The 27,124-nt window shown below is 43.5% G+C and overlaps 1 protein-coding gene across 1 annotated transcript; it reads left to right on the top strand.

The window, feature by feature from the left end:
* The first annotated feature begins 2,632 nt into the window (after nt 1-2,632).
* Nucleotides 2,633-23,912, top strand: LOC106898524 (p53 apoptosis effector related to PMP-22-like). Its single transcript, XM_014959820.1, has 4 exons — nt 2,633-2,643; nt 6,049-6,382; nt 20,874-21,017; nt 21,936-23,912. Exons 2-4 carry the CDS (start codon nt 6,172-6,174, stop codon nt 22,148-22,150), a joined length of 570 nt encoding a protein of 189 aa, XP_014815306.1. The 5' UTR covers nt 2,633-2,643; nt 6,049-6,171; the 3' UTR covers nt 22,151-23,912.
* The last annotated feature ends 3,212 nt before the right edge of the window (nt 23,913-27,124 follow it).

The raw sequence follows: 27,124 nt of genomic DNA, 5'->3' as shown, positions 1-27,124 counted from the left end.
TGTTCCCAACTGACCCAAAAGGCACAGTAAATGAAAGCCATTTCTTTGACAGAGGAATGTAAGTAGCAGAGGTGTGGCACCTGGGATTTACCTGTGTAAGGATGATTTTATTCCTCTCTAAGGCAGCTGAGCTATATGTTTTACAAGCAGTTACTTCTACGATCCGCTGCGATAGGACAATTATTTAGTTAGCCTAGATATGTCACAGAGAAGTTCCTGGGCCCAAAGCAAGTAGTTTAAGTGAAATTATCCCATATGTAGAACAGGACTGTGCCGTACCACTTTAAACTGCTTACACAGAATTTCGTTTATTTATTTATTTATGGGACCATGGGCAACACATACTATTTTCCAAACCCCCTGCCAAAGCAGGTCCTCCTAGAGCAGGTGCCCAGGAACGTGTCCAGGTGGGTTTTGAATGTCTCCAGAGAAGGAGACTCTGGGCAGCCTCTTCCAGGGCTCTGCCATCCTTAAAGTGAAGAAGTTCCTCCTCATGTTTAGATGGAACTTCTTATATTCAAGTTTGTGCCCGTTACCTCTTGTCCCGTTTCTGGGCACTACTGGAAAAAAACACCTGGGCATCACTGAAAAAAGATTTTCATAAAAACCCAGTATGCAACATGCTTCATGCTTGCCCGCCAGAGAGGTTGTGCTCCTGAGAGCCACCCGAGGAAGATAGAACAGAACCCCATTACAAACAGCCTGAAGCCACCTCAGCTGGTAACTGCGTAGTGGGTTCACAGGACACCTTTGATTTCAGCCATTTGCCTGGGGGGAGGACGGGTTGACTGAACTCATCAAACTTCTACAGACCATCTCTAAGAAATAACTGGGGATTATACCATGTTCCAGTATAGAACCTACCCTGAAGAAACCATGTCCTTTAGCAAAAACTAGCAGAAAATCAAAGGCATGCTTAGATTTAGGCACGCAGAGATTTCTGTGTTTTCCTAATTTTATGTTTCCCTAATGTTGTGTTTTCCTAATACACCCTTGAATTGCTCACATAAATAACAATCCTAGATGCAGCCTCACGTTTGCGACTTGGTTGTTGAAGTGTGCCCTTGTGATAACCATGTTCCAGTATAGAACCTACCCTGAAGAAACCATGTCCTTTAGCAAAAACTAGCAGAAAATCAAAGGCATGCTTAGATTTAGGCACGCAGAGATTTCTGTGTTTTCCTAATTTTGTGTTTCCCTAATGTTGTGTTTTCCTAATACACCCTGGAATTGCTCACATCAATAACAATCCTGATGCAGCCTCACGTTTGCAACTCGGCTGTTGAAGTGTGCCCTTGTGATGATCTTCTGGTTTTGCATATGTAGCCTGGCTAAGGAAAGGAAAAAAGTGCTTTTTAAACCTAAGCATTTGTCTTGTCGAGGTAGGTCTGCTTTACTGACAAGACTGAGGGAGTGCTGTGGGTCGGGCAGGCTTTGGAGGTCCAACAGCAAGCCAGTCCTGGATGGGTCTTTCTAAAACTCTTAACAAGACCCCGTGGAAATTCTCCATGATTCACAGCCAGCGAACAAAGGAGGTTGCAAACTTCTGGAGAGCTTTCCTACACTGGGCAAGGCAGATAGAGGAAGGCTTTCCCAGATGCCCGGCAGCAGGACTAAGCACCAACCACTCCCAGGTCACCACAAGCATCATGGATGAACCTCAGTGTCCAACCACCGTGGGAGAATCCCTCAGAAATGCTTGGTACATAGGAAACGACAAGATCTCAACTGGGTTTGGTTTTTTAGGAGGGGGTTCTTATTTTGCATTAAAGTCAGGTCCTGTTCAAAATATATTTCCAGTATCCCTCTAATTAACCCAAGGGAATTGCAGCTTGGATTATCCTGTGAACACTTTTGGTGTCTAAAGATACTTTTCTACATGTGCTTACTATGGGTGAAATATTAGTCATACTGAGAACGCTATTGCCTCAGTGCCCAGGTGATGCAGGGTGCAGAGAGCGACCAGAAGGTACAATTTAGCCCCAGTTGGATTGGCATCACTGTGTGATTTGTAAGTGGTGCAAATATTAGAGAATGAAAATGTGCTTACCCCAAAAGTCATGAATATGCATCACAGCTGGTCAGCCCATGTCAATCCAGTCGTTCATACGGATGAGCAGACCAGACCAGATTGGCAGACTAAAGGTGGATGAAAATGTGCTGCTAATCATTTGGTAGCTTCTCCTTCCACTAAGAAAATCATTTGTGTCATGGCTGAAAAGGGCATCTTTTTGTTTTTAGCTCTAATGCTGTAGAATTGCTTGTTTTATCAATATCCTCCTGCTTAATTGATTACTTCAAGTAGCAACGAAGATTCACTAGGAGCATTTTCAGATGCAGAAAGTGCACTACAGTCTAACAGTTGATGATATTGATAATACTGATAACAAGTTGATAACATTTATGATCATCATAGAATCATAGAATGGTTTGGGTTGGAAGGGACCTCAAAGATCATCTAGTTCCAACCCCCTGCCATGGGCAGGGACATCTCCTACTAATGCAGGTTGCTCAAATGATAGATCTTCATTTTCAACAGACGATGCTGGTATTAACCAGGAGGAACTATCCACAGAGAGTGAAAAGGAGAAAGCATTTGCTTTCACGTAAACACTCAGCTCCAAAATACAAAGCACATTGTGGGTAAGTCATAACTTCAAATCACAGAATCCTTAACAAGAGTTTTCAATCATTTTTCCCTGTTTGCCACAGGAGTATCAGAATTACACGAGGTGCTTCATTTTGTCACTTCTGATTACATCTACCTCTCTGCTGTTCCATATATCACAAATTACCCTTGTATTGAATGTGACAATGGCTTGTAGTTTTAAGTTACTTAGGGATGACAAAGATGGACAAGATGCAGAAACACCCACGATGACTGAACGCTACTCATCTTTCTTTCACAGCGTGATAAATACGTTCAGTGGTATCGTCTTGCAAATGCTAACATTTATGACAAAATCCATTGGTCCACAGGTGAGTTATAACAAAAACTGATGACAAATCTTTTGGTCACAAATGCCTACCTGGCCCATGGATGAGCATTCTAAAAACAGGAAAAAGAGAGGATTTTGTTCTTCTACAAACACTGGCCGTCAAATACCTGACAGTGCCTGGCTTCCTACTGGATTTCAGCTACAAAATTGCTTTAACCTGGGTTTTCTATTTTCTCTGAGAAGACAAAAAGGCTGAGTTTTTTGTAAACTGTAGCTATTCCTGAAGGACTGAAACTTGGCAAGAGACAGCTGAGTGAGGGCTTGGCTACAGTCTACTGACACATGCATGACTGTTTCTGAACCTATCTTCTAAAAAAACATTTAATATCCAAATCCAAGTCAATATTCTCTCAATCTTTTGGAGTTTGATGTGCCCATTTGCTACCTCAGCAGTGGAAACAGTAGAAAGATGTGCAGCTGGACAGCTTGCAGGTACCAGCATATTGCATTAAGGGTCAGCTTCAAATTATATTTGTTTTAAATATCATGCATAAAAAATGTTGTATTGCAGCGTTATAGAACTGGTAAATGGCATTTAAAACATATTTAGGTTAACAGTAACTGAATTTGTGAATAGTACAAATGTGGACTACAAGAGAAGATACATAATATTCTAAGGAAATGGTGAGGTTTTGTCCTTTACAAAAAATGCTTGAGGCTGTCCCTTATTTCCAACCCAAAAAACCAGCTGAGGTGTCTTCATGGTTCATGGAGAAGAGAAGGCTCCAGGGAGACCTTATAGCAGCTTTCCGTAGCTAAAGGGGGCCTGCACAAAAGCTGGAGAGGGACTGTCCAAGGGCATAAGAAGAGGGGTAATGGCATCAAACTGAAAGAAGGGAGATTTAGATAAGATATCAGGAAGAAATTCTTTCTGTGAGGGTGGTGAGACACTGGAAGAGGTTGCCCAGAGAAGCTGTGGCTGCCCCATCCCTGGACGGGTTCAAGCCCAGGCTGGATGGGGCTTGGAGCAACCTGGTCTGGTGGGAGGTGTCCCTGCCCATGGCAGGGGGGTGGAACTGGGTGATCTTTAAGGGCCCTTCCAACCCAAACCTATGGGTCTATGAAATTCAAAGACCAACTCTGTAAGAATGTCTCCTGCTCTAACAGAGACTCGTTGAACTTAAGGTCCCTTCCAACCCAAACCTATGGGTCTATGAAATTCAAAGACCAACTCTGTAAGAATGTCTCCTGCTCTAACAGAGACTTGTTGAACACCACTGATAGAGCTCTCACAACGGCAGGGACATTGGGCTGTGTCCGTACCATGGGGGAGCTGCTGGCAGGATGCTCCAGCTAGCCAGAGTTGCATCAGCTGGAGAACGAGAGGGAAAGCAGCCACACCACTGCTAATATACCACCAAGCTGCTAATGAGATACCTCTGATCAGAGATAAGGCATAGTGTCATGTTAATCTGTTTAAATTGCTTTCATGATGGAGCTACTACCTCTTCAAAGTGCTGCAGCTCATTGCCATGGATGTTCCAGTGTGGGTCTGTGCAAGCTCAGCACCCCTTCATGCACTCCCCTGTACCGTGTATAGATTCAATGTAAATTATTAATGTATTTTATCTAGTCCATTATTGATTTATGAATATTAATTCAGCAAAATGCTGTGGAGTTTGCAATTGAGTATAGATGTCATATTTCACTGTGAAAGCTGCAATGTAGTAGAGTATCTCTGAGTAAATGAGGTCTGTACTTGGATGCAGACCCCTCTGACAAAATCTACCATGGGACCAAAGGGTACTTTGCATCCTCTGTGCTTAAACGTGCTGCACAGAAACCAGCTTCAATCTGCAAGATTCAATCTTCAGTCTTCAGCTGCAGCTGATGAATGAGTCCTACCAAAATACTTGGTTGTAGCATGTGTTAGTTCAAAGGTGGAGTGCTATGGACGTGGCTATCTGGCTACTGAGCTGAGTGATGAAAATCCCTGCCCGCACTCGGCATGATGGCACGGTGAGGGACAGAATCACAGAATCACAGAATGCTATGGGGTTGGAAGGGACCTCTGGAGATCATCTAGTCCAACCCCCTGCCAGAGCAGGGTTGCCCAGAGCAGGTTGCACAGGAACGTGTCCAGGCATGTTTTGAATGTCTCCAGAGATGGAGGCTGCACCATCTTCACCACCTCCCTGGGCAGCCTCTTCCACGGCTCTGCCACCCTCAAAGTGAAGAAGTTCCTCCTCATGTTTAGATGGAACTTCTTATGTTCAAGTTTGTGCCCGTTACCTCTTGTCCTATCCCTGGGCACCACGGAAAAAAGCCTGGCCCCATCCTCCTGACACCCATCTTTTAAGTGATGGTTCCATGATGGTTCACCTCTGCATCGCACCCACAGCACATCGTGGGCAGGCTCTGACAGGCCCCAGGGCAGTGCACGTACAACCAGGGCCACACCAAGGAGTGTTCATAAAGCACGGCCAAATAAAAACTCTTTTTGTTCCCCCACTGAGGCCATACCCAGACCATACTATATTTTTAATGCTAAACCTTGTTATATATTTTCCCCTGCAGCTATGTCCCAAAAAGGGGGAGGGAGGGTGGTCGCACGTTCTTTATTGTCTTAGCTTTACGGCAGGTAGAGGTATTCTTATTTTAATTGTAAAAAAAATAAGGTATCATTTTATTTTTAAGTGGAGACCGAGAAAAGCAGCTTTCAACCTCCAGGTTGGCAAGTTCCAGAAGTAACCACCCTCTAATGCAAATAGTTCCCTGGCTTGTCTCCTGCATTCGCCTGCAGGAATGCAAATCCTGGAGGAGATGGGAGATGGGACGGGGTAAACACAGCTGTGAGATGCTCCTGCCGGTGGGGAGCGGAGGGGAAAGAAAGTGTTAAATGCTGAGGGGGATTTGTTTCCGAATCAGCAGGGCAGAGAGGATCCCAACAGATAAACCCAGCCTGGAAGCTTCTCCCCAGCTCAACTGGTTATTGCTCAGCGGCAGCTCTTACTCATCTGAATCTAGGTGGAGCTTCTCCCCTGCCTCCTTCCATCCTTCCCTCCCTCCCTCCCCGCCGTGTCTCTCCTGATTAAAAACCTTTTCTCAGACACACGCACAGGCGCTGGTAGGGACCGGCGCTCGCTTTCCAGGAGCTTCTCAGGAGCACCCATCCCTTGCTGCCAACGGAGAGGGCCACCTTCATCCCACCAACCTCCCCCTGCCCTGCAAGATGGTGAAGTACGGCCTCGACTACACGCGGTGCAGATGGATCCTACCCCTGCTCCTGGGCATAGGCGTCATCTTCGGCATCATCGCCTTGGCGGGCAGGGGCTGGCTGGAGTCGCAGACCTTGCCCTACGTGCACCAAGCGTCGTTATGGGAGAGCTGCACCCGGTCTGGCCCGGGTGCACCATGGAACTGCGAGTCCCTCATGGGTTATGGTAAGTGCCCGCAAGGGTGGTGGGGAGCAGCCTCTTGAAGCAGTGGGTCGCGTCTCCCAGCCCGTCTTCCCTCAGCTCTCCTGACCATATCACCTCATATTTGGTGGGGAGCAGCCTCTTGAAGCAGTGGGTCGTGTCTCCCAACCCGTCTTCCCTCAGCTCTCCTGACAATATCACCTAATATTTGTAATGGTTGGACTTGATGATCTCAAAGATCCCTTCCAACCAGGAAGATTCTATAATATCTGGTGTCTATACATGAAGTTATGGGCAACAGGGACTGTCGCTGAAATACATCAGGGCTTTTGACTAACAGGGCAAAGAAGAAAAATGCCCTCACCCCTGTGCAGAAAGAAACCCGTTTGCTTTAGATGGTGGGTTGCATAGCATAAAAAACCACACGTTGCAATGTAGCAGGTCAGAAATATTACAGCATTTAAGGTTTTCTTCCCCCTTTAGAAGACGCTAGTAACCTCTTCTCACTAATCACTGCTTTTCAAAACTTAACATCTACTGCTGATCAAATGTGCAAACAGCAAGGTGCATGGGGAAACCTGGCATTCGCCTGATCAACCTGCCCTGAGTGCCAGCAAGAAACGGGGAGGTGAAAATAGAAGATGTTAGGAAGATATTCCCAGGGAGTGTCAGGCTGCAGAATGCTGCCTTGGAACTGCTCCGGTAGGTGGGTCGTGTGAAAGAGTCTCCTCATGATTATGAAAGAAAGCAGCTTTAGAAGATGAAAGGATTTCTTGTTTGTAGCGAGTTTTGGTTAAGCGTGCTATGAAACGTGTTGACCCAGGTGCAACCTTCAGCTTGAAAAGAAGTAAACCACTGGGCCTGGGACAATAGGCCAAGAGAAGGATCACTCTAGATTTTTTTTCTTCTTTTTTTTCTGAAACAAGTTATTGTGAGTGATGAGCTGTTAACCTGAGCCAGGAGGAAAGTTCAAGCACCTTCCAATTTATGTTAATTCAAATCGAAAGGAATAACATTTTCTCTAAGGCTCAGAATCTCAGCTGCTCTTGTTGAAAAAGGGTGTTTAAAACCCAGGCAGAAGCAATCTTGGGGATCGTTTATCACAGCTTTTCAAAGTTGTTCCTGAAAGTGTATTGTCTACGGTCAAACTCTATCTTCTGGGCACAAAATTCAGCTGTAAGGAGCCCGTTGTAGCAGGCCTCTATGAACGTAGGGCTCCAGGACAAGACTGGCTCCGTTCAGCATCACTCCCAGTCCTGCTCTCAGAGCTCCTGCATCAGATCTGTGCCTTCCTGTGACTGGGGATAGACCAACCCAGCAAATTGGCCTCTGATATGTGGCTCTGGAGAGCACAGAAAGACCATGGAGCTCAGCAAAGTGTTTCTCAATCTTGAGTTTCCATGGAAAGTGAGCCCTCCTCCTGATCTCCAGGTTAGGCCCTATCTGTGTCATTTCTGTGTCCAGCTTTAACTGGACAGAAAATACTAAGAAGTTCTACTTCACTTCTCTTGGTAATACAAGAGAATTTTCACCTTGCTTCCAGATCCTACACAGTTGTTTGGAGTTTCACTTCCTTCCCTATCCTTCCTCTCTCTTACATGCTTAAATTCTGCAGTTGTACATGCAGTTTCCCACTGGAGAGCATCTACAGACAAACCAGGCAGGTCATCCTCTGTGTGGACTATCACATAATATCTGGGGTTATCATGAATCACACCCATAGTAAGTCCAGCACTTCTAATACAGAAATGTTGGACATAGTAGACACATGCAGAATATTCTCCAGTGTGTACTTTGAAGAGTCAGCTGATGCTTCTGAGAACATTAGAAACACCATTGGTGTGTTGTGTGATTGTGTCTCAGTGGGCATGCATCTGCCATTTGACCTCTTCAAGCTTATTAAAAACCTGGAAAACCTAAACAAATCCTCAAAATCATCCTGGACAAAATTTCCAGGTGGTAAAGGAAGGTATGTCTGGGACAATGGAGTCATTTAGTCAATGGGAGAATATGGAAAGCCTGTATGTAAAAAAATGTGTGTTTAGGCCACATGAGAGTGGATTCTGCTGTCAGGCTTCTGCCTTGGCAAGATTGTGCCATTACAATGTAGATGTCAACCATTGCAGGGATGGGTCACCCCTGACCCATAACAGGGCTGTAGACCTGACCGTTAAGGATGCAAACTCATGTCCCAGTCCTGATCCTTTCCAGCCCCTTCTTTCCGACACCTTCTCTCCAGACATGGGATGTGTTCGGATCCAATCCTGTCCTATGTTTTTCTTAACATCCTATCCCTGCTCATCTGGTCTAGCGTTGGGATTTTATTTCTGGGGCTCTTGTGACTGATACTGGTCTTGGATTCCACCCAAAGGACCAGGCCATGGAGACAGCATCTCACTTGCATCCAGGTCTTGTGTTGAACCTGATTCTACCTGCCTCAGTGCTGAGACATAGGGTTTTAATAATTCTGGGATGACATTTATCCACAGTGCTTCAGGAAGGTCAGAGAAAACAAGCATTCACCATCATGTTCTGTGGGATCTTTAACTTCGTATCGTGCCAAGTTAAACACGATGCTGGATAAACAAAGTGTAATTACAGACTTCCCGAGCAGAGATTTATCCACAGTGCTTCAGGAAGGTCAGAGAAAACAAGCATTCACCATCATGTTCTGTGGGATCTTTAACTTCGTATCGTGCCAAGTTAAACACGGTGCTGGATAAACAAAGTGTAATTACAGCCTTCCCGAGCACAAAGACAAAAGTCGTGATATAAACAGAAAGGATGGAAGTGTTTTACATCTTTCCTGAGGTGAACTCTCCCTTTCCCCCCTCTTTTCCACAGTTCACATCTCCTTTCCTCTGGGCTTTACACTCAAGTTCCCTACTCAATCTGCCACAGGCTGAGTAGGTTCTGAAATATGGTCTTCCTGCGGGGATGGTTTTCCTGACTTATGCCATACGCGTGTGTATCCCAGCAGCTGCCAGCAAACATTCTCAACATGACTTGGACCGTGTAGCTGTGTTAATCCACTGCAGACATCTTCATCCTATCATAATTAGATATAATTGTAACGTTCTTGCAGGTTGTTCAACACAATGTGCAAATTGAATTTAAATTCTCCACCTGCAATGTTTGTAATTCCCCTTGAATCTCTGCCGTTTGGCATAAGATATATAACATATATACACACAGAAGACAAAAACCCAACATCATTGAGGTTGGTCACACTGGAAGAGAAGAAGGCTGAGTGTTCCTTTGATTGCACAAGTGGAGTTTGGAGCCTCTGAATAGTTGCTTAAACTGGCAGAATTTAAACCTCACAGGGAACATGAGGCCTGTACAATTTATTTTTTTATTATTATTTTTTTTTGAAAGCCAGTAGAGTAACTCCAGTGGCGCAGTTATTTTCTGTGAAAATATCTGCACACCCTTGGTCTTTTGCAAACTTTATCAACCCTGTGGAAAGTGAGAATATGAAGAGTTTCTACACTTTGTTATCTTCTCCAGGAGTTCAGATCTTCTGCTTCAACCACATGACACTCATCTGGACTTTATCAGAAGTCTTTTGCTTTTCAAGCATATTTAGCTCAAATAAATAGAATTTTCTAGGAAAAAAAATATCTAGTGCATTAGGACACCGACTCAAATAAATAGAATTTTCTAGGAAAAAAAAATATCTAGAGCATTAAGACACCGATTAGAAATGCATGGAGTTTAGGATGAGGGACTGAGAGACGCGAACTGCAGCTCTACAGTGTTCTGTCACTCGGAACAAAGAAAGGTCTCGAGCTTATACTATGCTTGGACCTTTACAAAGCCAGAAAGACTTTTTTGATAGATCATAAGCACAGTATGGGATGTATCTGGCTGGGACATGGCTGAGCTTGCAAAGAAAACACAGAAGTTAAATCCCTTCCTGAAGCTGGCACAGCACTCCCTTGTTTTTCTTGATTTTTGGCTACGTAACCTCTCTTGAGCAAGGTGTGTCTTGCAGACCTGAGACACTTTTTCGGTGTGTAATTTATTCTACTGCAGGCTTTGAAGATGTATAAACATGTGTGGGTTTGGTTGGGGGAAAATAACTGATTTTATTTTATTAGTCCCAATGTGATGCACAACAGGATGAAAAACTCATGGCTACACTTCTCCCATCTTATGTTCCACCCAGTCCTGCAGCTCTTCCACTGGGGCAGATGCTGCTGTCAAAATAACTGCAATCTTAAAACTCTAAATTTATGTTGAAGTGGTCAGCTCATTTGCATGTTGAAAACAGAGATTTTTTGGGGAAAAAAGCCAGCAAAAGGCATTTCCACATGACAAGTAGAATCTAGATCTTCAGGTATTTTCCCATTGTTCGATTCAATTACAGCTTTTTCCTAAAAGCCAGCAAAAGGCATTTCCACATGACATAGTCTATATCTTCAGGTATTTTCCCATAGTTCAATTCAATTACAGCTTTTTCCAAGGATTTGTGGAAGGTTTAGTGGCTGTGGGGATTAGCAGAGGGATGAATCACTTTGCCATCTGGAAAGGACACCTTCCTGCACCTGTCTTCCAGGCAAATTTGCCTTTATCAGGCTTTTGGGTGTGGGGAATCTCTTGCCGTGATGAAGCACCATTTATGACTCTGGAGAAATAACAAAAAGGATATCACTTGCTAAAAATCCCCAGCTAATGACACAACAGCGAGGTACACGGTGTGGTCAGGAGCGGTCTCTGAGCAGCAAAGGACTTCTTTTGGTACTACACTTAATTGCACCGATGGCCCCACAGCTCTCCCCCTGGAAAACCAACTTCTCCAGCAGACCATTGACTCATCACACCTGGGGCACGGGACAGACCAGACACTGGGTTTCCCAGTTGCCACGCTGCCTACGTAAAACTGCTTCTCCTTCCCCTGCCTTCCCATCACATCTGACACCCATCAACCCATCCCAGGCATGGGGAAGCCCTCACTGACCTCCAGCTGAAGCAAGTACCCTGAGCAGAGTGACATGGGGACAATCCCTCTAAGGAGGGTCTTGGGAGGAGGAGCAGGATGTCCCGGCAACTCTTTGGCATCCCAGGGTGTCTGCACGTAGGAATAGAAAGGAAGCAAACGTGTAATTGTGCTTTCCAAGAAGGGACCAGCTCAAGTCATGGGGCATTTATTGCAGACTTTCCCTGAAGTCTAGATTCTTCACCCAAAGGCTGTCAGAATTTGGTAAAATTCAAGTAGATTTGGAAAAGTGTCCTTACAGCTGGGAAACAAAGGCTGGGGAAGTTTCTGGCCGGTCCAAGGAAGCCCAAGGGAGAGCCCAGGATGGGGTCTGTGCGTTGCCTGGATTATAAGGCAAACCTTGACTTCTTTGACACAGGGTGAACAGAAAAATGGAAGCTTGTTGCTGTTCCTGCTGCATCAGGAATGAAACAGTTATATTTATATACAGTGATTGCCAGTGGTTTTAATGACAGTGCATAGAGAAGCACGTAATTTCCCAAGTCATCGGTCTCCTAAAAGCGTAACGTTACCTGGGACTAACCAGTGAGAAATGAGATTACAAGACTGGCTACTTAATAACGTAGAATATTCAATCGTTATTCAAAACTTAGAATGCTAGAAAATACAGGCTCAATTAAAAGCATATGGTAATGAAAATATCACAGCAACATTATATTTCATGAACTCTGATGCAAGAAAGAAAGGACAAATTGGACTTTTTTTCCCTAGCTTGTAGGAAACAGTCTGATCTTACTAAAGAGGTGTAAGAGAAGGGAATCAAGCCCAGAGCATTTAATTACCATGGCAATTTTCATTCCTCATCTGCAATCGCCAGCATGCTTTCCCTTGTAATTTTAGGGCTTGTGCTTTTATACGTTTAGTGGCAGATTCATTTAATCAGGCTCTTTTCTAAATAATAGTTATGCACTTCAGCAATTAACTCTACAGAGGGCAATTGCAGATGGCATCCCACTGTTTATTATCCAACTTCACTTCAATAATTAAAGTCAAATTGGGTGGAAAAATAGCAATCGTGTGGAGGGTTCTCATCTCCCCATCAGGATACATGATCTGCTGGTGCTGAGGGCTCCGTGAAGATCCTCAACGCTTTGCATCATCAGGACCTTAAATCCTTGAGAGGATGACGTTCACTTACACACTCACAGGAGGCCTCTCTTGCTTAAAATGTGTGGAAACTTGTGGCTAAACTCTCATTTCTCTTCACCTCATCTCTTCCTCCAGCTTATTGAGGCAATCTGATACAGCAGGGCTACGATAACCTCTCCATAGTCCGGACGGTGATAAGGGCTGCGAGGTGGATGTGAAATTCCGCTGTAGGGTTAAACCATCAGGTTACTTTGGCAGGAAAGGAGTTAGGCTGGAAAAGAGACAAAACACTCAAAACATTGGGTTTTTTTTTCACATTTCCATATCGCTTCTCACCCACCGCTTGCTCCTTGTTTGTTGTGTGGGTGTCTATTTTTGTCAGTTAGATTGACGGTTGGACAAGATGATCTTTAAGGTCCCTTCCAACCTAGAAGATTCTGTGATTCTGTGATTGTTCTGAGCACGTTGAGTCAGTGAGCATTGTAATCCCGTGTTTCTTCTTTGTCAAGCACCATCACCAAATCTCTCATCACTCAAAAATTCCCGGGAACTGGAGGCAGTTTGTGAAGTGTGGAGGGTAATCCGTGTCCCAGAGGTTTCTGGCTTCCTTCTGCTGGCAAAAATGACACTTGAGATCACACGCAGTCCCGCTGAAGTACTAATCTGCAGTTGAATACATCTAATGTCACCTAACATGCTAGATATGCAGACTGTGCCCAAATCAGGTCCCAAATGTGGGAAGTCCCTGTGTGGTTCATTAACTACCCCATCAGCAATAGGTGGCAAGTGATGAAGACTTTCAGGATGCAAAAAGCTATTGTAAAAGCTTGTAAAAGCTATTTCATTCACAAGAAGAGCAAACAGAGTTTATAATGTATTCTATGAGCACAAAGTAGCATTTCTGCTTATATATTGGGGTTTTTCTTTCACAAATGGTAAAATTTTGCTTCTAACAGAAAACTAGATCCAGATCCAGAACTGCTCTCTACCAGAGAGACACTCCCTAGTGCAAAAGGCAACTTTCAGCAAGGTTTCAGACCAAAGTTTGCTCACAGCATGAAAACTGCCAATCAAGAGTGAGAACAATACTTGGTGCATATTGAAATGAGATGCAAATTCCACATACTTCAGCCTCAAAGGGCCCTGGGAATACAGAACTTAAAAAGAGCTTTTTGGAAAGGTTCCACTCTGCTGTGTCGATTAAAACTCCTAGTTCATAGCCTGTGTTATCATGGAAATTGATTCTGTTTAATTTACATTAAATATTTTAACCCATCTTTATCTCGGGGGCAGTTTGGGAGCAGGTACATCTCGCTTCTCTGATTAACTGAGCTTATGCATATGTACTGATTCATCAGTACATTACCTGCTTTATTTACCTGACCCCTCCCAACACCCATATACACACGCAAGTGTAAGCAATCCTGCTTTAATTTAAAATAAATAGGGAAAAAAAAAAGGAGGAAAAAAATGTTACAGCATTAAAGTGTGTAAGACTGAGCTGTAATCCCGGGATGTTCTCAATGTATGCAACTGCTTCTGAAGCTACCAGAGAGACACTCCCTAGTGCAAAAGGCAACTTTCAGCAAGGTTTCAGACCAAAGTTTGCTCACAGCATGAAAACTGCCAATCAAGAGTGAGAACAATACTTGGTGCATATTGAAATGAGATGCAAATTCCACATACTTCAGCCTCAAAGGGCCCTGGGAATACAGAACTTAAAAAGAGCTTTTTGGAAAGGTTCCACTCTGCTGTGTCGATTAAAACTCCTAGTTCATAGCCTGTGTTATCATGGAAATTGATTCTGTTTAATTTACATTAAATATTTTAACCCATCTTTATCTCGGGGGCAGTTTGGGAGCAGGTACATCTCGCTTCTCTGATTAACTGAGCTTATGCATATGTACTGATTCATCAGTACATTACCTGCTTTATTTACCTGACCCCTCCCAACACCCATATACACACGCAAGTGTAAGCAATCCTGCTTTAATTTCAGATAAACAGGAAAAAAAAAAGGAGGAAAAAAATGTTACAGCATTAAAGTGTGTAAGACTGAGCTGTAATCCCGGGATGTTCTCAATGTATGCAACTGCTTCTGAAGATAATGTGAGATAGGGGTACTCCCCGAATCTCTCATGAGCAAACCTTTAATTTCGAGGCACTCTGTGCACATTATATTTAATAGCTGACTTACTCCCTTAACGCTCCCTTTGATGGTGGCTCTACGCCCTCTGCCACTTCTGCCTGCCTGGCGCTAACTAAGCATCAGGGAGCAGCCCTCATTAATACCAGATTTGCAGAAGCCAGCTTCCAAGTCAAGCTCGTACATGCCGGGGCTTATGATGAGATGAATTCGAACCACTCCCTCAAGATGTAACTGCTCCTCCCCTCAAATTCAAGTCGGAAGGGCTTCTAAATTGAATTGCTTACCTCAGTAGGAGAAGAGGTTTGCAGAAGAACAGAAAGGCTTGGATGCAGGCTTTGCCTGTGTGCATTTGTGAGTGAGGTCAGAGTGATGGGGAATTAATAGCTTTTTGCTTTAAAGCAGTTCAGGTCCACCAAGCCAAACCAAGCTATCACTTTAGCACTAAGCTGTGGCCAAGACACTGCTTTCTGCTAATATATACTGTGCTTTACTGATAAATGGCCCATGCATAAATGGTCTTTTACTTACTGTTGTTATTTAAAATCATCATTATGGGGTAATTGTCCTAAATTCCTAATCCTTTCTCATTTGCATGAGACCTGCTGTTAATCACTGAGAAACTTCTGCAGTGAAATTATCTTAGTGTGAACCTAAATAAATAATTCTCTGCTTCCATGGTTGTCTAAGTAGAGGCAAGCTTAACGCTGGTTCCTGCTCACATAAAAATGGCTTGCGTGTTGTGAGACAATACTCTGTTATTAAATGAGAAATCCATACTAACTGCCAATGAATTCTAATGAAGTAATGCTAGGGGGAAAAAAAAACCAGAATTATCAGCTGGTAACCCTTCAGCTGATAAACTGTGATGTGGGTTAATGAGTCTGGTGGGCCATCTTAGGATTCATGTTAAGGAGAACACAAGTTCTGCTGAAGACATGCTCACTTTCACGGGGAAACTTTCTCGAGGAGAACAAACCAAAATGGAATGGGTAAAACCCTGCCAAAGCAGGTCCTTTCCGAAGTGAAGTGTGTGCTCTGCAGAGTCCACCACGCCCTGGTGAAGAACGTCAGGTTGAGAAACCTAAGCGAGTTCAGCTTTGTTTCCAAAATAATGCTCTTTCCCTTTAATCAGGGAGACGTAAAACAGGTTGAGCTCTGCAAACTCAGCCTGGAAACATCCTCATTACGTCCAACACAGCGATGAATCACCACCACAGCAGATCTTAGGTCGTGTAAAAATTGTTTTGTGAGAGTGGAGCTAGAACTGCAGGGTGTGTGTTTCTTTTTCCCTTGGTGGTGTGAAGGATAACAGAGCAAAATATTACTCCCTTTTACATTTTCTTCGCCCTCCCTCCCTGTTTCTTTTGAATTAAAACTATCCTTCCTAAAATCACTGCACTATCGGCCGCGGCAGATGATGTGTTAAAACAATCAGTCAGCAAGAACCTGCAGATAATTATCGGTGTCTGCGAGCTGGCAATAAACATTTGTTTTTCTTCCCAGTGCTAGTTGTGTCTTTAGCTTCAAGCCAGGAGGAAGATTTGCAGAAGTATGTTCTTATCGATTAGACCAGGAGAAGGACTTCTGAACTCCCTGGGGCTGCTGTCAGAAAAGGTCACCCAAAGAGAGAAACTCTGTAGTTCATGTGGTTTGGGGACACCAGATCAAGGGAAAACAGGAGAACGGCATTGACAGTATTTTCCCATGTTTCGAACCACATGCAGCAGAAGCAGAGAAATTAATATTTCTCCCAGGGGAAGTAGATTTCCCATGTTATTTTCAAGGCAAGGCAGCTCTTTTTTTGAAGGCAGCGTTTGGAGCACGAAGCACAGCAGGCTGAGGAAAGGCTGGATCTGGTGGTTCAAAGTTTTGGCTCCACTTACTGCTGAGCAAGGAAGTTTATTTCCTCATGTGTGAAGCACGGACAGTGTTTACTCTTTTGCAAACTGGAAAACGTACCAGGGAGCAAAATCAGGAAGGCAGGAAACCAGAGATGCTCTTAGTCCTGGATCCCTAATGGAGTCCATCAGCTTCCCTATGGCTGCAGTCAGCAATGGGATGTTCAGGAGGTGTGTAGGTGGTGCAATACAAGAGGTAGTCATGCTGCCTCTAAACTGAGGTAGCTTTAATGGCAGAGTAATGAAGCTGTGTTGTTATTGTATGCTGTCTCAGCTGATTACCACGCTCATAAGCTACAGGGAGCTCTCTACTGGCATAGGTGGGCTCTTTCTGGTCTCTAAATTAGCTCAGGGGTCTTCCCACACTGCAGGGGGTTTTAGAAGGCTGGCACTTATTTTCATTTTTCAGTAGTCACATACTGCTCCACCCACCAGTGGGTAGTCAGGACTCTTACAAATCATTGCTGATTGACTTCCAATAGGTAAATAGAAGCACTCTCCTTGCTGTGCTTGAGATAGGCATCAAAACATGGGCTTCTTTTGCCCGTTTGGGAGTAGCAAGGTCTTATTTTAAGACAAAATTGCTCAGAAAATTGCCAGTTAGAAGGTGTTGTTAAGAGTGGACAGGGTGTAGCTTCCTACAGACCCTTCCATAGTGTTTATTCATGTTCTTTCAGCTGATGCAGGAGCTGGAAAAGGGAGAAATAGGACCAGCAGGCAAATGTTACAAGATCCTGCTGGTATTCAAGGACACTCTTGCATAAACATACATTTATTTTCCAACAAGCAGATTTTAACTCTTAAACAACCAAAACATCACTGCTATTTTTGGGGGCTGAGAAAACAGATCTCACACATCCCTGAATATTTTCACAGACTCAGCTTGGTGTCCCATAACCTGCTGCTCCCTCTGTTTCTATTTTTGATTTGATGAGAGGTGGACTGGATCCTTTCAGCTTTCAACTTGACTCTCTCTAGGGTGAAGTGTACTTTGAGTGTTGCTCCTGTGACGATTCTTTGGACTGGAGTTGACTTCTTTAAGAAAAAACTTTGCAGTTAGAACAATTTATTTATGCTTCTGCTTTATGTTAAAGCTAAAAAAGCCCACAACAATGGAAGAAAAGAAAATATTTGGGACCAGATTAGCTCCTTGCTTGTCCGTGTTTTCTGACCAAATAATTTCTTATATGTCTGGTATTTTAAAGGAATTGTAAGTCTTAGCTTTATTGGTAAAGACACTAAGCTAGTCTTGTGCTCCTGGCTGGCACAAGGGAAAATAAGCATCTGAGATATAGAAACAGTTGCAATTATTTCTATAAAAACATTTTGCTGTCCTTTACCCCAGAAATTTAAGGTGTTTGCAGGCTGTGGTTTTAGGCAGCTGATAAATGCTACTTTTTTGTAAAGGAAAGATGAAGTTGGGGTACCATTTCTCACAAAAACCCCACACTGTAGTGACTCTTCCCTGCAATCCTTACTTGGAGCTGTGTATTGTTTTTGTTCCCAAGGTTGAGTTAACTCTTTTTTGTAGAAGTGAGTATTGTAAAATTGGCTGTTAGGTGATTAAGCAACGCCTCCTAAAGATGTAAAGCACCCTGCATGTCTCTTCTTGCCATACAGCCAGTGCCCGGCGGGCAGGGTGTGCACTCCCATCCCATCTGCTTTCGTACAGTCACAGCCCTTCAGGAGAAACACCTGGGCGAGCCCGGCGGAGGAGGGAGACTGGTGGCATGGGCAAGGTGCCACCACGCATGGCTGTGGCCACCAGGCGCTGCCCCCTTAAGCCCCCAGCCCAGGTGATGCTCCCAGCCCTGGTGGGATGCTGCTTTGCCATCAGCTGCTCATGGGAAGCAAGGCTGAGCTTTGGCAGACCCTCTGCTGGCCACATCATCATGTGTTGACAGAGGGTGAGGCAAAACCCCCCCAGGTCTCAAGGTGCCTCAGCACTTCCCAGGTGGGCAGCCAAGCCCACCCAACTCCACCCAAGGAGTTTTTCACCTAACCACAACCGGTTGTAACAAAAAAACCCAACAAACCCCATCACCTCTAGATGTCCTTGTCATTTCACCCTTCTGCTCAAAGTTATAGCCCTTGTATCCAAGAGCAGTGAGGTCACTCCTGCTGAGCAACTTCTTTTACCCTAGAGTCATGGAATGGTTTGGGTTAGAAGGGACCTTAAAGATCATCCAGTTCCAACCAGGGACACCTCCCACCAGACCAGGTTGCTCCAAGCCCCATCCAGCCTGGCCTTGAACCCCTCCAGGGATGGGGCAGCCACAGCTTCTCTGGGCAACCTGTTCTAGTGTCTCACCACCCTCACAGGAAAGAGTTTCTTCCTGAAATCTAATCTAAATCTCCCCTCTTTCAGTTTGATGCCATTACCCCTCATCCTATGGCTCCACTCCCTGATCAAGAGTCCCTCCCCATCTCTCCTGTAGCCCCCTTTAGGTACTGTAAGGCCAAGTGCCCTTTTTTTGCTGTTTTAGAGGGGTGTCAGAGAGGCTGGGAGCAGGAGTATCCTCAACAGGGTAAATTGAGCCAGGCAGTATGAGAAATTCCTCTTCCCAGGCTTTATCCTTTGGTACTGTGCCTGAGTTGCCATCCTCCCATTGGCGTCACCACATTGAGTCTACCCTTCTGTAAACTCCCCAAGAGGAGAGTTTGGGCTAAAATACTGGGCCAGAAAATGAGATGTAGGCACGTCTTTGCTGTCCCTTTCAGTCTTCTCAGGCAGCTGCCTGTTTACAGGAAAAATGATACAGTTGAAAAATCCTATAAAGGAGGTAGAAACTTTTTGGCATAAGGAAGAAAAAGGACACGACAGAATACTGAAAATATGGTGCAACTGCCAGAATTGAGCAGGGATCATAAAGAAGGGGTGAAAAGCAAATAAAAATGGAAATTGGTTTTGCTGGGATGATGGGAAGAAAGGTAGAGCTGGAAAATCCCGACCCATATTTCTCGTCTAATAGCAGCAGTGGTGTGGGGTCTGGGGGGAAGAAAGGTTGAGAAGAAAGGTGTCACTCGCCAGGGACAGGACGGTGGCTTTTGTGCCTACCTGATGGTGGCCAGGGGGAAGGTAGGACACCCTACTACTTGCATGCTCAAAGCAAACAAATTGGCGTGTTACTGGGTACCAAAAATCTTGACTTACTCAGTTCCAGAGGGAACTTTTACTGAACGCTGCTGCATGCGCTGCATATATAATTAGTTGAGCTATAATTATTGTCGGGGTTGTTTGGGCTGTGATAAGTTTTCAGCTCTGCTGCTGTATATTTGGTTACAAGCTGACGCCTTACGAACACACAGCGTAGGCGAGGAGGTGAAGTCTGTAGTTGCCCAGCAGATGTCAACTGCCTACTCCATCTCCACTCCCAATTTAAAAACTGTCAGTGGTCTTTTTACATTCAGAAAAGGAGACACTTTGATCTCTTTGAGCAGTAGTTGCCCCTCAAGACTTAAAATATTGAATAAATAATACCTTTTTTTTTTTTTCAGTTGTTATGCCAACACAGTATGCTTAGATCTGACATGTTGTAACACAAAGTTGTATAATTTGAAAATGAAAGTATTAATAAACTGAACAAGCTTCTCAGAATGAAACAGTTCTCACTTTGGATCAAAAGCAGATCAAAATTTCCCTACAAAACAGATTGCAAATCTTTAGCTCCTTTAGGACACAGAGCTAAGCAAAGGCTGAAAAGGCATAAACCACTGAATTTTGACTTTTATGGATCACTGCCATACCTTTGAATTTGCATACTGGCGTGGTAGTAGTGCTTGTATAAACACTTTTTTTTTAAAAGGAAGAGTTTAATTACTTTCAGGGACAGTCTAATTCTCTTTGTCCATGCAAACTGCTGCTGGTTTTATGGCATCTGCCAAGCCAATGACATTTGTTATTGAAGGAGAGTGTCCTTTCTTATGTCTTTACAGTAATTTTTATCTCAGTTCTTAACTGTTAAATCTACAGAGGAAGCTTGCACAGGAGCCCCATTCCATTTTCTACAAGAGGTCAAAGGGGACAGTCTAATTCTCTTTGTCCATGCAAATTGCTGCTGGTTTTATGGCATCTGCCGAGGCAATGACATTGGTTATTGAAGGAGAGTGTCCTTTCAGTACAGTAATTTTTATCTCAGTTCTTAACCGTTAAATTCGAAGAGGAAGCTTGCACAGGAGCCCCATTGCATTTTCTACAGAGGTCAAATCTGGTGTTTTTATGCATCCTGCACTTAGTGAATGATTTCTTGTGGAACTCAAATGTTCACCTACGAGAGGAGAGAGCTGACCTTCTTCTCCCATTTAATTATAAACCAGATTAAAACACCGCAAGAGAGAATTTTGTTCCTTTCTAATGTATCTTCCCTCTGATTTCAGCTTGGGGAAGAGCTGCTGCTGCCACATACCTGGTCGGCTTTTTACTTCTAGTCATCTGCTTTGCTCTGGCCATCATCGCATTTGCCATTGACACGCTTCGGTTCAACTTCATACGCGGGATCGGAGGCTTGCTTTTTGTGGCTGGTAAGGAAGTATATGCAGTCAAATTTAGGTTGTGCAGGTATTAGTGAATGATTTCTTGTGGAACTCAAATGTTACAAGAGGAGAGAGCTGACCTTCTTCTCCCATTTAATTATAAACCAGATTAAAACACCGCAAGAGAGAATTTTGTTCCTTTCTAATGTATCTTCCCTCTGATTTCAGCTTGGGGAAGAGCTGCTGCTGCCACATACCTGGTCGGCTTTTTACTTCTAGTCATCTGCTTTGCTCTGGCCATCATCGCATTTGCCATTGACACGCTTCGGTTCAACTTCATACGCGGGATCGGAGGCTTGCTTTTTGTGGCTGGTAAGGAAGTATATGCAGTCAAATTTAGGTTGTGCGGGTATTTCCATACTAACTCTGGTATTTATCTCATCGATGCTTATAAATATCTAAAGGGTGGGTGCCAGGAGGATGGGGCCAGACTCTTTTCAGTGATGCCTGGTGACAGGTAAAGGGGCAATGGACACGAGCTGGAACATGAGAAGTTCCGTTTGAACACGCAGAAAAACTTCTTTCCTTTGAGGGTGGCAGAGCCCTGGAAGAGGTTGTCCAGAGAGGTGGTGGAGTCTCCTTCTCTGGAGACATTCCAAACCCACCTGGACACGTTCCTGTGCAACCTGCTCTGGGTGGACCTGCTTTGGCAGGGGGTTGGAGTAGATGTTCTCCAGAGGTCCCTTCCAACCCCTACCATTCTGTGATTCTGTGGTTTCCCTCAGCTGATTTTATACCCAGGTCTTTGTATCCACTTAAACTCTCCATGAAAAATAATATAAAGTCTGTCATGGATCAATTTTCAAATCCTCCAAACCATGGGTGGGGTTGGCTACAGGTATCATGGAGTCAGGCAACACGATGGTTGTTAGCTTAAACATTTTTTGTTTTTTCCTGTTTCTTCAGCTGTGTTCTCCATCATGGGCCTGGTCATTTATCCAGTAAAGTTCTCCTCCGAAATCGACATGGTAGGAATCAATATGTTCAGCTGGGCCTACGGCTTTGGCTGGACCACTGCCATTATGGAAATATGCTTGGGATTCTTCTTCTGCTGCCTTCCTAACTACGAAGATCAGATCTTGGGTAATGTGAAGCCCACATATTTTTACTCTTCCCCATAAGCACCAGGAAAAATGCATTTGTATTCCAGAGATATATCACAGACCAACTACGTTTTCCAGAATATCGTCATTGGATGTTAGTAGAAAAGGCTGGAAACTTTTCAAATGTGTACAGAAAAATGGTACTGGCATTCTGCAATAAAGTTATCTACTCTATTTTGGACCTTCATATCTGATGCAGGTTTATTAGATAAAGTCTAACCACTAAAAAAGCCCTTTGTGTATCCACATTCATTCCCATGAGGATGGTGTATGTGGATTCCATTGCATCTTAAATGCATTTATATTTCTAACTAAATTCAGAAAATCTTTTTAAACTGCCAGTAAACAAAAGAACGTATATCATCTTCCTGAAGGAAAGCAGCTCACAAAAATCCCCTTTTGTATGTATCATCTTACTTTAATCTGACTATTTTGCATGTTCTTCAAGAAGCCAAATGCCTTAAACGCTGACTGCCAAAGCAGCAAATTAGTGAAGCCAACACTTCATAGTTTTGCTTCCATTTTTCTTTCATTCATCTAAGCCATAGGGACAGGGTAAGAAAAGACAAGAGAAAGTCCCCTACCAAAGCCAGCATCTTGTCTATTACCCATCCATGTGGAATGTAAGTATTTGTTTCTGAATATTTTTAAGAGTAAGGAAAGGCCATCAATAGACCCTTAAAAATCCTGGCAGCACGGAGCAGGCAAAGGCAGAGAGGATTTCAAGCCACCCCTGCAACCTACAGACGTGGTTCAAAGTGGCTGCTGGTGGGGTTTTCTTCATGGGTATCTGCTTCTTTTACCTCCTGTATCAAAATCTATGGCTTTAAAAAGCTCTGTCATACTGGTCCAGCTCTTTTATCTAGCAGAGAAGGGTCAGGAAGGACTTCAGCAGAGGTATGGTTCCCCTTGGTGGACTCAGCACACATCAGGACTGGAGCTGGAGCCATATGAACGTGGGTGTCAAACATTTGTTAAAAGACCCTTTTTTTTCGTGGGTTTGCTGTTCGTAAGTCTTTTAAAAGTGGAAAATGTATACCATGAGATGTAACTGTAAAATGCATAAGTATCTCTTACCATCTCATACTAAGGCTCTCATAGAGAAAAATCAGGTCATAAACCACCTTCCAGTATCTTACACTCCACAGTGCTGCAAACCCAGACACAGTGCAGTCAAAACTCTGCTGGTTCTGCCTTGTTAATCCTAAATTTATAATGCTCCATTTCTCCTCTTAAGTGAAAAAAAGAAATGGATAATTCTGCTACGTGGAAAAAGAAGTCCCACTGAAATCTTAGTTACAGAGGATTACTGACTTCTAACACATCTGCAATTTTCTAACTATCTGTATGAAAAGAGCCCCAGGAAATGTTTTTAACTGCAAAGAATGAGAGGTAGGAAAATATTTTGGTAAAACCTCTGGGAAGCTAAAATTAATAAAGGCACAGGACTTAAACCTTTTTTTTTTTTTTAAAAGTTATTAACTCCATTCACTTTTATGGAGTGACTTTAAGCTTTGATCAATAAACATGAGAGGTGTATCAAACAAATGGGGAGAGTATATGCAACAGGGAATAGTTAGACAAGAACTTGCAAATACATTAAGAAGATGTCTCCTAGTTGGATGGAAATTAAAAAGAAAGGGAGCTGAGAAAGCAATTTGCATAAAATGGCTTGCAGTTCTTTATGTAATGTTTTATGTTCAGGAAAAAAATTATCATGAGTCTTTTCACTATGTTTATTATACCTAATAAATGATGGTACCTGTGTATTGTTTCAAAAGTGAGTCTTAGCTTTTGTTTTTTACTAAGAGCAGGGAAGTGTGGACCCCGAAGCCTCTTCTTCGTAGGCACCACCTTGGGGCCCTTGGCTACGCTGGCTGGATTTTGAGAGGGGAGAGCAACAAATCCAGCATCACAACGGCTTGTATTATCCTTCAGTCCTATTCCAGCTTTCTCCTGGAACCTTGAGAGTAGTGGGCTTGCTGTGTTTGCTTATGGGCTAAGAAAAAGAAGTCGGTGTGGTCCCATGCCATGTTTTTGCTCCAATGGATGTGTCAATCCCCTGAGGAAGCCAAAGGGAGCTTGAGCAACCACTGATTGCATTTACAGGTTCTGTAACATTAGCTGGACACTGACCCAACATCTGGAGGTGGGGAAAGGTGTGCAAAACAAGGTTTAGGAGTGTGACTCTAACCTTGATGAGAAAGCAGCACATAATTAAAAGGCAAAGAAAATCTCCAGTGACAGATCATCCCCCCTCCTCCCTTCTCTCCCTTGCTGCTCTCAGCAGGTTCACCACCTCCTCGTCCTCCTCTTTCTCCTTGTCCTCCTCTTCCTCCTCCTCCCTAAGGGTGACAGAGAAGTGTCAGGGGTGGTGGCCATGGCTCTGTGGGACACAGCCCCACTCCCCGTTCCCCACTGCCACTTTCCCCTTCCTGGGAAGGAGGAGGGTTGAAGGACCACAGGGATCCCAGCACAGCTCCCTGCTCCGGACCCCCAGGAAAAGGCTTTCTCTAAGAAGAAGGAGGGGGACAGGTGGGTACCCAACAAGCAGAGGCATCACAGGGGCTGAGGATTAAGTGCCTGCCTTTAGGGTAGTTTGCTTCCAGTCGTGCCAGGCCAGTTCCCTGGAAGGCTGCTCTAGGGTGTCCCCAGAGCCTTCTCTTCTCCAGGCTGAACAACCCCAACTCTCTCAGCCTGTCAAGATTAACTTGAGCTGAATAAGCATAAGAATTGGATTTTCAAGCTAAGGAGAAATTAGAGAAAGAGAAGACACCCCTTTAGTTTTGCATCTCTGTTTGGCAGGGCTCTTGCTCTGCGTCTTACCTGTAAGAGAAAAGGGCTCTTAATCACTAAGAGCACAATAAAAGACCTAAAGTTTCTTTGTGCCCAATGGCAATGCTAAAGAGGGATCGGGAAAGAACAGATGTCTGCAAGATTTGCCTTTCAAGAACATCAGGTTTATTACAACAACAGAAGTAAAGACTTGACTGCCAAAGGCATTGCTGTTGTTCCTGTCAAATTAAGATTAGGGAAACATCCTCCAACAAACACATTCTATTTCATTCAACTACATTACTGAAAAGCAAAGGAAAAATTGCGCTGAAAACAAGTGGAATGTCGAGCAGCCCTACAGGTACAAACCAAATCAGAAGAAATAATGAAATTTTTCCACTGGTAAGTTAGTATGTTCAATTTAATTCCTGGTGTTTCTGCCAGAGCTTGTGTAACGTGGGCATCTTGCTCTGTTCAATTTCCTCTGCAAATATATCCATCTTTCACTATACATTTTCAGGCACCTGCCATTTGGTCTTAAAATACAGCTTACCTCCTAATCAATAATTCAAATGCAATCTAGGTTGCAACTGTATTAAAGTTGTGCATATTTTGTTGAATGAACTAATGCTCTGAGTGAAGTGACATCACTTGCAATACATTTATTGATTTTCCTGAGGCTGATATTTCATTCTTGAAGTGCAAACCTTTTTTTCACATGTGCTTGGAATCAATAGTATCTCTACAGGCTGCTCTGCTTCTTCCAGCATCTCTCTTCGTTTCTGGAGTAGAACACTGGTCTGTTCAAGGTAAGGAAGCAGACAGGATGATTCGCAGAATAAAGGACTATTCAATGTGTGCAGATTAGCAGAATCTGGGTCATATTTAAATCACATTTTGTTAGGTATGTAACATGGTCGCAGTGAAAAGATTCCTTTTTTCTTTTGACACATCTCAGTTCTGCAACAGTTATTGCTTCATATAATTCAATTTCTTGGAATACTTCCTTGCACATTTCTACATTCAGTGAATTTTGGTGTGCTCTGAAGATGGGTAGATTTAAGAAAAGCATGAAACAATCAAGTTTGTGATAAGGGAAAACAAAATCGGCCCGTTTGTACGCTCAGTCGGAAAGCGGGAATCAAACCATCTTACTAGAAGGATCGTAAACTGAGCAACTGAAGAGTTACTTCAGAGTCATTTTGCAAATTCAAATAAGAAAACCAAGAACTGAAAGACTGCTATGCATGTGAATAACTGGGGGAGAGAGAGGAAGTCATGTGGATCTCCCTTTATCTTTTTCCTCACTGTCAAAGTACTGCTAGAAATTTTGGTTTCAAGAAAAAATTGTTACTCGGGTGCAGCTGCATAATAATATCTAGACCTAGGTTTTATCTGCAAAGTTCTTCAGCGCTAAGCACCAAAATTTAGAAGAACACCTGGATAACCTTAAGCTTGCAGATGGGTCTGATGGGGCCATCAGAGCTGTTTACACAGGGATTCCTTGAGTGACTTACAGATGAGGGCCCTTATGCCCCTCTACACACACTCTTCCACATTGATGTTACACCTTAGTTCCACAGATTTCCTACAGATTAAATGATACAGTAAATGTCTTCAATTTTGTTTTTAAACTTTCATGACCAGAGGGAAAACGTGGATGCATCACAGAATTTCATATGAGTCTGCTGGGTGTGAGGAGAATTTATAGAAGAAAACTTTCAAAATAGTTCTACTGTTTATGTTAAATGTGCGAGTAGATGAAACTGCCCTCTCTTGGATAGTTTTTATGATACATCTTTTTACTTGTGCCACTGTTTGCCTGAGCCATCTGTTTTTCTGTAAAAACTGTTTTGTGAAAACCTACTCTAATGATCGTATCATACCAAGAAGAAATTATATTAGGTAGCCATGGAGAACCCATCATCAAGCACTTTAAATAGCCCTTGATTGCTCATATGCAGTTCAGAGAGGGAGATGATGCCTGTAGGATTTTTCCACAGAATAGTGTAAACCCAAGAGAAGCAAATTCACTCAACTGTTGACTGTAGGGCCTAGGTTACATGCCCAACTCCCCGTTTCTTATAAAGTAATTGGTGCCCTAGAGCCTTGTTCTTAGCAAAACAGCAAATAAGCCAAATGCAAAGCAGAAAAACAGTGAAGGAAAAATATTACATAAAGGCATATACATATACACACACACTTTGTATCACCAAT

Source organism: Calidris pugnax, unplaced genomic scaffold, assembly GCF_001431845.1.
Source record: "Calidris pugnax isolate Ruff unplaced genomic scaffold, ASM143184v1 scaffold396, whole genome shotgun sequence".
NCBI classification, from domain to species: Eukaryota; Metazoa; Chordata; class Aves; order Charadriiformes; family Scolopacidae; genus Calidris; species Calidris pugnax.
This window is presented reverse-complemented; position numbering and strand designations above follow the sequence as displayed.

Coding starts and splice junctions, on each gene's coding strand:
- LOC106898524 (XM_014959820.1), top strand. CDS start 6,172: ATGGTGAAGTACGGCCTCGACTACACGCGGTGCAGATGGATCCTACCC. Junction 6,383..20,873: donor CGAGTCCCTCATGGGTTATG/GTAAGTGCCCGC, acceptor CTCTGATTTCAG/CTTGGGGAAGAGCTGCTGCT. Junction 21,018..21,935: donor AGGCTTGCTTTTTGTGGCTG/GTAAGGAAGTAT, acceptor CTGTTTCTTCAG/CTGTGTTCTCCATCATGGGC.